At 38.9% G+C, this 12,582-nt stretch overlaps 1 protein-coding gene across 3 annotated transcripts in view; it reads left to right on the forward strand.

Moving 5' to 3' along the window:
• Window positions 1-12,582, forward strand: part of VWA8 (von Willebrand factor A domain containing 8) — a gene marked incomplete at its 5' end in the record, with an annotated part of 195,231 nt that overhangs the window by 43,821 nt on the left and 138,828 nt on the right. For all 3 annotated transcript variants that reach the window (XM_082333521.1, XM_082333519.1, XM_082333520.1), the window contains 3 exons: window positions 6,570-6,701; window positions 8,059-8,193; window positions 8,274-8,351. In XM_082333521.1, the coding sequence (XP_082189647.1) occupies window positions 6,570-6,701; window positions 8,059-8,193; window positions 8,274-8,351 (345 nt within the window). The remainder of the gene's footprint in view (window positions 1-6,569; window positions 6,702-8,058; window positions 8,194-8,273; window positions 8,352-12,582) is intronic.

Consider the following 12,582-nt stretch of genomic DNA (forward strand, 5'->3'; position numbering starts at 1 on the left):
TCCTTGCATTTGAAGGAGCTTGTCCTAAATGACCTGCTGGCTTTCATGAACCTTCAAAGCTGCCTCGCTGTGGGGTCCTACCTACCACTTCTCTGAGTAAGCCACTCTGGCCTGAAATCCAGGATCTGTGGTCTGTTACTTGCCTTCATCACTCCCCCTCAGGATTTTGAACTCCATTATTTCATGGTTGCTACAGCCAAGGCTGCCGTTGATTGCCACATCCGCAACCAATCGCTCCTTGTTTGTGGATAGCAGGAGCCGTCTGTGTATCACCCCTGCCTAGCCCGTGCAGCGCCTGTGTTGAGACATTATTCCAAGCAGCCTCAGAAATCTAGATTGATTGTGTCATGCTGTGTTACCCTTCCACCACATGTCAGGGTGATTGAAGATGCCCGTAAGAACCATGGTGTGGGTGGAAATAGACCTCTATCTGTTAGCAGAGCGGTAGCAGTCACTTCTATTCTTAATATGCCTTTATTTTAAATCCTTTATGTCATTTTGTTTCCCCTGTCAGTTATAGATGGTGAATGTCTTTATGTTCAGTACCATCAGCTTCCTCCATTTTCCATTTCTTTTATTTAATTTCATGTGTTGTGCATGCTTTTGTTTCCTGTGTAAGACAGGTTGATTTGACTATTAAAATCTTTCTCAATAATCATCTACTTTTAAATACCTCCTTATCATTTACATTTTTCTATATTAATTTTCCTTTTTTTTTTTTTAATACTCTTCCTCATCACTGCTTATACAAACTTGTCCCATTATGTCAACAAGTACATATAATCTTATCTGGAATTTTATTCTATTTGCACACAACAAATATTGTTAAGCAATGAACCTTAAGAAATACAGAAAATAACTGGTTGTACTGAGGAACTTCTGTTTATAATGATATTTTAGTAATAGCAGCACCAGAACTGGTGCATATAAAATATGGGTAAGAAATTAGTTTTTTTCCATTCCATAAGAAATGTGAGGGAGAGGAGGCTGGCAGAAGCAAGGTGATTTCTTACTCTACCTTCCTACAGATTTCCAAAGAGTGTCAAGCTAATATTTGCCACTGAATACTTCTCTCTGTGTAACAGAACACAGTTAGGAAATATATTCTTAACTGGGAGGTATCAAGAGTTGAAAACATAAATACTTGAAGTGTATTGCAATTGATGAGTTAATTTGTGTGAGCTGAATCACTTCTTAACATCAGCTAACATTTAAAGAAAATAAGAACAAATTTCATATAATAAAATGTAAAGTTTAGGCATCAGACTTGGAGACAGATATGGGGAAGTAGTAATCTAGCTGATTACGTATCTTAATTTCAGGATGTCTTCCCTTCCAGTCAGCTGTTGGAACTGAGAAGTGAGGTAGCCAGCAGTTAGGCTAAACAGCTAGTTTTGGCAGCTGTTAGACCCTGTGCATATTTAAGTAAAAATTTAGTTAAGCTTTTTCTCTACAAGATTTAAATATAGAGAAATCACTGTGTTCAAGGAAAACAGCCTCCAGTTAAACATTCCCAAACAATAAGCTTAAGCACATATGATGTCTCTCGCAGTATTGGAGTTTTCTTTCCTGTATACTACTGATAGGCATTTATAAAACTGGTGATCTTTATTTAGGCTGAGTTTGGTGGCTCATAAGAGACTCCAGCTGTCCTATACTTATTTCTTTATTGTTCCATAAGCTTTTACTGTTTTACTTCAGATTCATCAGAGATTTTGGGTTTGCTTTTTTAGTTCTCACATGCCTTTTGCATGCCTTTTTTTTCCCAGTGTTGGAAACACGCACTGTGGGTTTTTCTTTACCTTCTAATCAAGATAATCTTCCCATCAGATTTTGGAAACAACATATAGATGAGATTTGTCTTAATAAATGAGCAAGTCCCTTTTAGCTTACTATCCAAGTGTTTAGCTTTGCTCTAAGACCCTTCTAGAATTTTTCTTTATTTTTTTTCATGCCTTGATTAATTCTGTGTTTACTGTCTTAATCTTATATCAAATAAAAGCTTGTTTATTCCCTTTGACTCATTTTTGTATCATTTGCACACCCACTTTGATCTTACCTGACCTCCTCCTTGAAAACTGTTTCCCTGCCTCGCAGTAGGGAATCCTCAGAGTACATAGGCACTCTCTCATAGAGAGTGGGCTAATAGTTCAGAAAATTGGAATCTTCTTTCTTGTCTAGACAATTCTGTTCACTTCTAAGATATTTCTGTTGCAAATTTTGGTCTAAGGAAGGATTTGTTTCTCCTTTATTCCCCCCAAAGTAACTTAGAATCTTTGAGGTTCTGCATTAATGAATACTCTGAGTGCCAATGCATACCATTGTATGCATACCATAGTCCTTCCGAATTCATCTATCTATCCTATCTTGCACTTGCAGCTCATATTTTGCTGCTTGTGAAACAGTTCAGTCCTGTTGTTCCTTGAAAAGTTCTCTTTCTTTCCCACGCAGAGAATCTTCAAGAAAGATCAGTTGCCTTTGGATGCCTCTTTTGGATAGCTTAGCTGTCTTGTAGGTTCAGCATAGTGGTTATCTGCAAATACGTCTCATTTACGCTCTCTGTTCCTTTGACCAGCTGGATCACCGGCATATTCTTTGCAGTTTCTACGCTGAGACATTACCGATTATTCCAAGTGGTCAGAATTCCTCCTCTTCTTTTTTTCTTATTTTTATAGTTTGCCTTTTCTCACGTGTTTCTAGGCATGCGAAATGTGGCCTGATGGTTAGGGACTGCCAGACCGCTTCCCTTGGTTTTGGTGGCTAGTCTTTTCTTTTTTCTTTCCTCTTGAGTCTGAGGCAATGAGGCTGCCCACTTCTTACTCTCCAAGTATCTCCCAGACTTTCTGATACGGAATGTGGTCAATAGTGGTCCTTCCAAACCACATATATTTTTTCCTTTGCAGCTATCAGCTTGAACTTTGTATAGAGGAAGTTGCTTCTGGCTCAGACAGAAGTATATTTAATGTGTTGTACATCCATTCCATGCCACTCACTGATTCCATATCTAGCTATCATAACTTTAAATGAAGAACTGTGTCAAAGAGATCTCTTACTCTGAAAGCCACAAACAGTTTTGTTTGCTGCTCCTGTCCATGTGTAAGTGTGGTAACTTGTTTAATTACTACATTATCCAGTTCAGCAGCATCTATGTGCTTACGTGTGATGAACTCAAATTGTACAAATTCAGTTAGATGAATTCAAGTCGTATAAATACAGTAAGGATCTGCACAGAGATGGCTGGTCCTCTTTCACTGTCCTAGTTTAGGGTCTAAAAGAACCCTCAACAACATTTTAAGAAAAAAACAAAAGAAAACACCCAAACAAAAAAACACCATAGAAATTATAGACTCCCAAGGCCTTTATGTGCAAGGTCTTCTGCTGCTGTCTCCAAACCTTCCTTGCTTGATATAGAGGCTGCTGGTGCAGGTAATCTTCTTGCTGGCTCACAGTTATTTCTTTCTCAGCTTGAATTGGAACTGGCCAGAGATGTCAAAAATAACAAGAAAGGGTTCTTCAGGTATGTAAGTTGCAAGCAGAAACAGAAGGAAAACATAGGCCCACTGTTAAACACTAGAGGTGAATCAGTCACCGACAATGCTGAAAAGGCAGAGGTTCTCAGCACTTACTTTACCAGCACTGTTGGATCCCAGGCGTTGGGAATGAAAATCCAGAATGATCCAAACATAGACCCACCATCAGTGAAGAAGGAGTTAGTATGTGGATTATTACAGGAGCTTGACCCCTACAAATCTATGGGCCCTGACGCCATCCATCCGAGGGTGATGAGAGAGCTGGCTGATGTCATTGCGGGGCCACTCTATAATCTTCAAGAAGTCGTGAGATTGGGGGATGTCGCAGAAGACTGGAGGAAGGCAAATGTTACTCCTATCTACAAGAAGGGCTCAAGGGACGATCCGGGTAATTATAGGCCCATCAGTCTTATTTCAGTCCCCGGGAAAGCCATGGAATGGATCCTCCTGGGGGCCATCATGAGTCAAATGAAGCATCTGATTGGGAAAAGCCAACACAGCTTCACCAAGGGCAGATCGTGCCTGACAAATCTGGTGGCCTTCTATGATAAAGCGACCTGCTCGGTTGACATGGGGCGAGCGGTCGATGTTGTCTACTTGGACTTCTCCGAGGCCTTCGATACGGTTCCCCACGGCCTCCTCCTGGAGAAACTGGTGCGTTATGGCCTGGACAAGTGGTCTGTGGGGTGGGTGAGGAATTGGCTGATGGGCCACACCCAAAGGGTGGTGGTAAATGGCTCTTTTTCAAACTGGCAACCTGTCACAAGTGGGGTCCCCCAAGGATCGATATTGTGCCCAGCGCTATTCAATATCTTCATAAGCGGTCTGGATAACGGGATCAAGTGTAGCCTGATGAAGTTTGCAGATGACACCAAACTGAGTGGGGAAGTAGACACTCTGGAAGGGAGAGGCACCCTGCAGGAAGATCTGGATAGGCTGGAAGAGTGGGCTAACAAGAACCTTATGAAGTTTAACAAGGACAAGTGTAAGGTCTTGCACCTGGGAAAACATAACCCAGGAGTGCAGCTCAGACTGGGATCCACCTGGCTAGAGAGCAGCTCTGTGGAAAGGGACCTGGGGGTCCTGGTGGACAGGAAGCTCAACATGAGTGAAGTGTGCTGCTGCGGCCAAGAAGGCCAACAGGATGCTGGGTTGCATCAAAAAGGGCATCACCAGCAGAGATAAAGAAGTCATTATCCCTCTCTACTCGGTGCTGGTCAGGCCACACCTGGAATACTGTGTACAGTTCTGGTCCCCGTTATACAAAAAAGATGTGGACAGGCTGGAGGGGGTCCAGAGAAGGGCCACCAAGATGATCAAGGGTCTGGGAAGCCTGCCACATGAGGACAGGCTGAGAGAGCTGGGTTTGTTCAGCCTTGAGAAAAGGAGGTTTAGAGGTGATCTCATCACTATGTACCAGTACTTCAAGGGGAGCTACAAAGAAGATGGAGACTCCCTTTTTACAAGGAGTCACATGGTGAGGACAAGGGGTAATGGGTACAGGTTACTCCGAGGGAGATTCCGATTGGACACGAGAGGTAAATTTTTCACAATGAGAACAGTCAGTCATTGGAATAATGCCCCCAGGGAAGTGGTTGACTCCGCTACGCTGAACACATTTAAGACTCTGCTGGACATGGTGCTGGGCCATCTCATCTAGATTGTGCTAGAAAGGCTGGACCAGATGATCCTTGAGGTCCCTTCCAACCTGGTGTTCTGTGATTCTGTGATTCTTTTGTTGGTGTCTGATTAAGGGATTTTAGTGTACAAGCAGTTTGCAATTTTGTCTATGAGCAGCTTTGGCCCTATCCAAAATGCCATTAACTTAGTAAAAATATTACAACTGAGTAATGAACAGAAGAGTGAGAACATCTGTAGTTCATTTCACAGAATCATAGTTGGAGCATTTCTTGGAATCATAGTTTGAGATACTACTCAGTAGGCATTCCTGTCCTCTGTTGTTGTTTAAATGTTTAATGGTATCTGAAGTAGACTCAAATGTTAGAATATAATTTGGTGCAGCCCTTTACTAAAGCACATTTATCTTAAATTCATGTTTAAACATGAAATTTTTGTAGGTTCTTGTTCCAGAATTGGAATTCACAAAGTAACGAAGAGCCAAAGTGTTTGTATGAATGCATCTCAGTTTTCTCTCTAAATTTTAATAGGCAGTGCTGTGAATCCTAGTAGTAATAAAACTACATGCTTTTTAAGAATTATTTTACATTAGTGACTTCTGTTTAAAAAAATCTTTTTGCTAAGAATTCTAAGGAGTTGAGTAATACTTCTTTTTCTTTTGTTTACTCAGCTTTCTCTCTGTTGAATATAATGGCTCTATGAGTTCAATAATTTCAGTTAGTGGCTATTTTGTGCATAAACCCCACTAATATGACTTCTCTTTCCCCAACAAAATAGCCTTTTAACAGGATTTTTTAGATGGTTTTCATGCTTTCTATATACAGCATAAAATAGAGAGTATAATGCTCAAAAGAGGATTGGGAAGACAAATGTCCTGTTTTTTTGTCCTTGGTATACCCAGAATATGCTGAAGGCTTAATTTGTGCAGGTTGTCCTCAATTTTCATTGTATGATAAGGCTGTGGAGCTAAGTAAACATAATGTTTGATGGTTATTTTTATTGGTAGCCAGATGTTTAAATCTGCAATTGGTTATAATGACCTGCAGAGATAGATGATAGCCTTTAGCATGTGTAATAATAGATCACCTGTTTCTCTTATTATTTTGGTCTGTCAGGCTAAGACTTGGCAAAGTCACCATATGACATTTTCACTTTACATCTGTCACTACAGTCAAAATAAGTAGATGGTATACAATCTTTTTGCTTTGGTTTTAAATGTAAAATATATAGGCCATCAAGAATGTGAACACAGGTATGTAAAATGAAAGTTGAAGTATGGATTTAGGACTTCACAAGCAATTAATCTTGAATATACTTCTGGCCTTGTTTTCAGAAGGAACAGTTTTAAAACCCAGAAAGCTGTATTTACTAATTAATTTCCCCCACCCCCTGTTTCTACAGCGTTTTGAGCTTCAAGATTCAGAAAGCCACTTGCTTCCCAGAAGGATTGCAAAAGTAGAAATTGTAAATGGAAACAAACCCTTCAAGGCTGATGTAACTGTCCAGATTGGTGAAAAAGAAGTGACATTCCAGGTATGAATTTATATATTTATCAAACTATATATGTTTTTAGATATCATTAACTTGTTTTCATTTCATCGAGAATTTTACACCTAGACTTGGTCCTAAAACTCATTTGCATTGAATATTTTTTGGTAGAGTAACACATGATACTTACTAGAAAAGCATTTAGATACTGGAATATTAGGTTATGGATGCACAAGATTTTATTTCTAGATAAACTCATACTTTCCTAGATGTGATTCATTTAAGTTTCTTGTGTTAAGAGAAATGCTAAAGAATGGATGAAAGCAAAGCCTCTAAATTTCATATTTTTTTATTGGATTAGAATAACAGAGAGTACTTGTGATGCTCTTGGTGCTGCTTTCCCTTTTTCTTTTAATAAAAACAATAGTCTGTCTTTGTCTACACTTCAAATAAAATCTAATGAGTGCTTGGTAATGTTCTGACACAGGATGTTGGAAGAATGGAACAAAAGTAATCACATCAAAGATGATTAGTTTGAGTGTCTTCCAATGAAGTTTATGACCTGCTAGGTGGTGAAATAAGGTCTTATTCAGGAAACAGGTACTGATCTGAGAATTTGAAGTTAATGTTGAATTTGGAGAGTCTAGAGAGTCTGTAAAGAAGGTGAATTAGTGGGAGTCGGAGAGAGATCATATTAACATTGGTGAGGAATATCCTTGGAGAGTTTGTGCCATGACAAAGTGAAAAGGGGAACAGCAGCAAATGGGAATTTGTCAGAAAAAGGAGAGTCTGTAGAGATGTGATTCAACTCTTTTCTGAGGGGAAGCTTTTTGCTTTCGTTTGACATGTAGGTGATACCTTCTGAAAACAGGTCTGCAGAATGTCTCTTTGGGAACAGGAGGGCACGAGGAGTTTGCAGATGAAACGGTTCCCAGACTAGAACGGGAAGTGGAAATAGAGCAAGTGCCTTAGCATGGGGAACGATTGAAACTCTCCAAAGTCCTGGTCAAAGTAGCTCTTTCAGATTTTCACAATACAAATTGCTCTTTCTCTTACATGTTTCTCTGATGAGCAAGAAATATTGTTGATTTTTATATTTTGTCTCTAGCACAAACAGCCTCAAGTTCTTTGCAGACCCCAATGTCACAATTGAATTGGTTCACGTTTGTTTTGTTTTGTTTTTTTTTTCATGAAGAGTGAGTGAAGGAGGTGTGAAGGAGGTTGTCTATTAGAAATTATATGATTGAATGTTTTTTAAATGAAAGGTTTAAGTTTGATGGATGACAATCATCAGCAAAATATTACAGTAGTTTTGGAAAAGCGTAACCCAGTCCACACAAAGCCTAGAGTTATCACAGTATAGTTTATTTAGCATTTTGATTTTTTTTTTTACCCCTTACAGGTTCCAGCTGGGACTAGGCTGTTAAAAACGCATCCTCGATCAGATACTTTCATAAGGACTTCCAGTCATAATCAACTGTTGGCAGAAATGATGCAATCTCATATGGTTAAAGATATGTGTTTAATTGGAGGAAAAGTAAGAATTTAAATTTCTTTTCTCCCTCCTTCCCCATGTTCCTTAGAATGTAATCTAGTTCTTATTTTTTAACTTTTTAGGGCTGTGGCAAAACAGTTATTGCTAAGGAGTTTGCTGATATACTGGGATACAGTATAGAACCTATCATGTTGTACCAGGTAAGTAAACTATCTGCTGATGATCATGGTTTAAATATGATCTAAAATATAATACACAGCTGTCGATTCTTTGTGTATATTCTCTCTCTCTCAGTGATTTTAAAAGCTGCAGCTATGTTCATATACAGCTGCAGCTTTTAAAATCACTGATAATCACTGATATGGGTTTAAAAAAAATAAAGGATAGTGAAGATTTCAAAGATAGCAGTTCTCTGATCATTATAGAGCATTTTTTATGCTCTCTGTTAGAATGCTTATCTAAAATCTCTTCTTACTGCAGGCCTAAACAGAGGAGGTACTGTTCAGCAATATAGATAGTACAATGTTATTACATATAAACTAGCCCTGATACTGCTTTCCTTCCATCTTATTGACTTCACTGTGAATGTGAAAGAGAGGTAATCTAAATAAAATGTAAGGAGAATCGTTTAGCACAGTGATCTTTCTCGTAGCCACAGAGAATTGACAACTCATTTTATGATTTGGTATAACTGGGTGTTATAAAGAAAACTTTGTCTTTTGTGCCTTCTCCTTTTTGCATATTTCTTTCCCTTTTTAAGTATGTTTCCTGCCTTTAAGTCAGAGTGGTGACCACTTGTAATTCATGCATGTTGCCTCTGGAAGACTTTTTGTCATTCCGTTTGTTTTTTTTTTTTTGTCCATATGCTATTTAATCTTATAATGAAATTCTCCATTATCAACACTATTTTTTAATTATTATGGAAGACAGTTTCTTGAGAATTCTTGAGACTACATAATAGGTTTTATGTTTATGGGGAATTTTTTTAAAGTTATTTCTCATGTTCTATAAACTTAATCTTTTTTCTGGGTTTTTTGATGTGTTTCTTCTGTCAAGATCACCTAATACCCTCTTACATATTTATTTTTTCTGATGCCTAACATGTGGAATTTTAATCAATGTTATAAATTCTGTGCCTTTTCTTTTTTTACATTTCTGTTTAGTCTGATGATTACAGTTGTGGTGGGACTGTGTTGCAGTAGAGATTGGAAGATAAGGTTCCATGTTCAAAAATGTTGCATTCTAGAAATATAAAATGAAGGCTGGTGTTTAAATGTAATATATACATTGAATGAATATTAACTTCATTATTCATAGGTGCTATAACAAACAGACAGTAATCTTCTGCCATTAGCCTAATTGTTGCTAATTTATTTATGTTGTGTCTTAGTACAGATGTGGCTTTAAAGATAAATTTGGGGCGAAGTGTGCATTAACACTGTTTGAGACACACACAGCCAGTTGGACATAGTTGCCTTAAAATGGCAGGCATGGGGTAAAACGACAAGAAGGAGGAACTGGAGAAGTCGTAAGGGCGTCTGTGGGCTTTGAAGGTGGTGGCAAGGAGTTTGTTGTTGCAGCTGCATTTTTCATGAGTTGGAAGAATAAATTTACAGTAATTGAAAAAATAAGGGCAGAGTGAATGTTTTTACTGAGTAAAATGTAAAGTTTGTGTTTACAAAGATTAACGTAGAAGTAGTAGTAATAGTTCCAGGGAATGAAGGTTTTGGAGCTGTCAGTTGTCTCAGAGTATTGTAAACATGGCACAGTGGGGCTGCTGTACATTTAGGGTTTTTCCCTTTGATTTCATTCAGACAGTGCTTCAGGCTTTCTCACAGCACTGGAGTTTTTTTGCAAACCCCAAGCTCTGTCATGCTTCACAGTGATCTCCCAGAGCCAGTGGTCACTCAGTACACGTTTGGAAAGAATTCATAGAATCATAGAATCGTTAAGATTGGAAAAGACCCTTAAGATCATCGAGTCCAACCGCTAACCTAGCACTGCCAAGTCCACCACTAAACCATGTCCTCAAGTACCACATCTACCTGTCTTTTAAATATCTCCAGGGATGGAGGCTCAACCACTTCCCTGGGCAGCCTGTTCCAATGCCTAACCACTCTCTCCATGAAGATGTTTTTCCTAATATCCAACCTAAACTTCCCCTAGCACAGCTTGAGGCCGTTTCCGCTCATCCTATCGCTTGTTACTTGGGAGAAGAGACCAACCCCCACCTCGCTACAACCTCCTTTCAGGTAGTTGTAGAGAGCAATAAGGTCTCCCCTCAGCCTCCTCTTCTCCAGGCTAAACAACCCCAGCTCCCTCAGCCGCTCCTCCTAAGACTTGTGCTTCAGACCCTTCACCAACTTCGTCGCCCTTCTCTGGACACGCTCCAGCACCTCGATGTCCTTCTTGTAGTGAGGGGCCCAAAACTGAACACAGTACTCAAGGAGCGGCCTCACCAGTGCCGAGTACAGGGGCACTATCACCTCCCTGGTCCTGATACAATACAGATCTTGATACAATAACCTCATGACATAAACTGAAAAATTACAAGGTTATAAAGTAGAATTAATTAATTTGCTAGCTTTTCACAGTAGAGATCACACATGGAAGGTTTTCTCCATAACTTTGCGGAATCAAAACACTCTCAAATAAAATGTCAGGAGTCTCCCATGACCTTGTGAGTCAAAATACACCAAATATCACAGTATTTACAGTTGTAAATGATAACTGGCAGTGCTGCAGGGGAACATTAGCATCAGATTTAATGCAAAATATTGGTCTCTTTCCTCCATCCCTTTGCTGCTTTAAATTTTTCCCTGGCAGCATGGAGGCCTCCAAAGGAAGAAATGGCAGTGGCAGCTGATTTGGAAGTGCCATGGCATGTGAGGAGAGAGAGACACTGACAGAAATGGGTAGTGAGGTTGAAGGGTTGAAACAGACAAAAAGTGAGAGAAAATAGAAAAGAGAAATATTACTGATGATGAAAAAAGACAGTCAGTCCATTTTATGTTTTCCTGCACTGTTGAGAACCTCCCCAGACAGGATCCCTTCTATAGGACTTCAGCTGATGAAGGTGCAGACTCTGCAACTGTCTGCATAGATGGAGTCAGACAGATGACTCCTGCCCTTTTCTCACACTTTAACACGGCCAGGTGCAAGCAGATTTGGGTTCCAAAGCTGCATAGCCTCATCAATGCAATGTTATGTTCATAGTGATATACCTGGATTCCCAACAGCGCCTGATACCTTCTGTACAGTGGTGTATTAAGATAGGTGTGTAGTTTCTGAACCAGAACTGAGTGTGTCCAGCTAGCCTGCATACTTCTCTCTGCACTTGTCACTGTAAACATATTTTTAAATTATCCCAGGAAAATAACTTCTGCAACTTGACAAACCTGCTTAAAGACAGGCACACCCTAACCCATGTTTTGTTGCACGCTGTATAATATTGGGTACTCACCAGCAAAATTAGGTAATTATTTGGTTAAAAACATGGCCACTGTTTTTCAACATTCTACCTTTCATTAGTATGGCTTTGGTGAATAAGAACAGAAAACTTCCTTTTTGGAGACACATGAGAAGAGCTGACAATGAAATTAGTTACTCAGTAAACATCTGTCTTTCAGAGGGATCTATAATTCCTACAGAACTAGATGGAGGGTTTGAAGTATTTGCCACTGAAGTGAACCTTTCCTTTGGTTTCACCAGGGTTTGATCAAGTTCAAAGGGCAGAGGGTTTTTATAGAGAGGCTTTTTGGTGATATCAGACAGTATTGCTAAGGCAAATAAATGACTGTTTGTGAGCTTGTTGTTCACTATAAATTCCTGTGTAGACAAGTCTATGTAAGATCCACATGTGTATCTATACATATAGATATTTCCTATGTACAATGTCTTACACAATCTCAGAAGTTTTTACAGGAAGCAGTGTATAAAAAAATGATTGAACGTAGCTGAGCTATACGTCTTTTGATAAATTTTAAGAATGCATTTGTTTTTCTTAAAATATGTAATAACATATCAGGGGCTTTGATTAGCAAAGTAACAGGATAATTTAATGACAGAACAGATGTTAAATGTATTAATTCATACAGTAATTCAGCAGTGAAGGCTATGAGAAGTTTGATAATGCTGTAAATTTAGCAGATTTTTCTACTTTGGTTCAAAAAAGTGTCTTTTTGATTTTTTGAGGGACACCATATCGTTCTAAATCCATTTCTAAAATTACGGAGGCTTTTATTTGTCCTGTGGTTCATTTTTATTTTCCAATAATTTCTGCAGACACAAAAATAAGTGGTGGGGCACTTATCCTTGGTCTGAAGCAATAGCACTGTTTTTCTTCAGGCTCTGTGAAGAAATGAATTCTTAGGTTTTTATATATATAATATTTACTTTTAGTTTTAATATTTGCGTTATCATTCTTTCCAT

Source organism: Platalea leucorodia (genome assembly GCF_965183815.1).
Source record: "Platalea leucorodia genome assembly, chromosome: 2".
Taxonomy (NCBI): Eukaryota; Metazoa; Chordata; class Aves; order Pelecaniformes; family Threskiornithidae; genus Platalea; species Platalea leucorodia.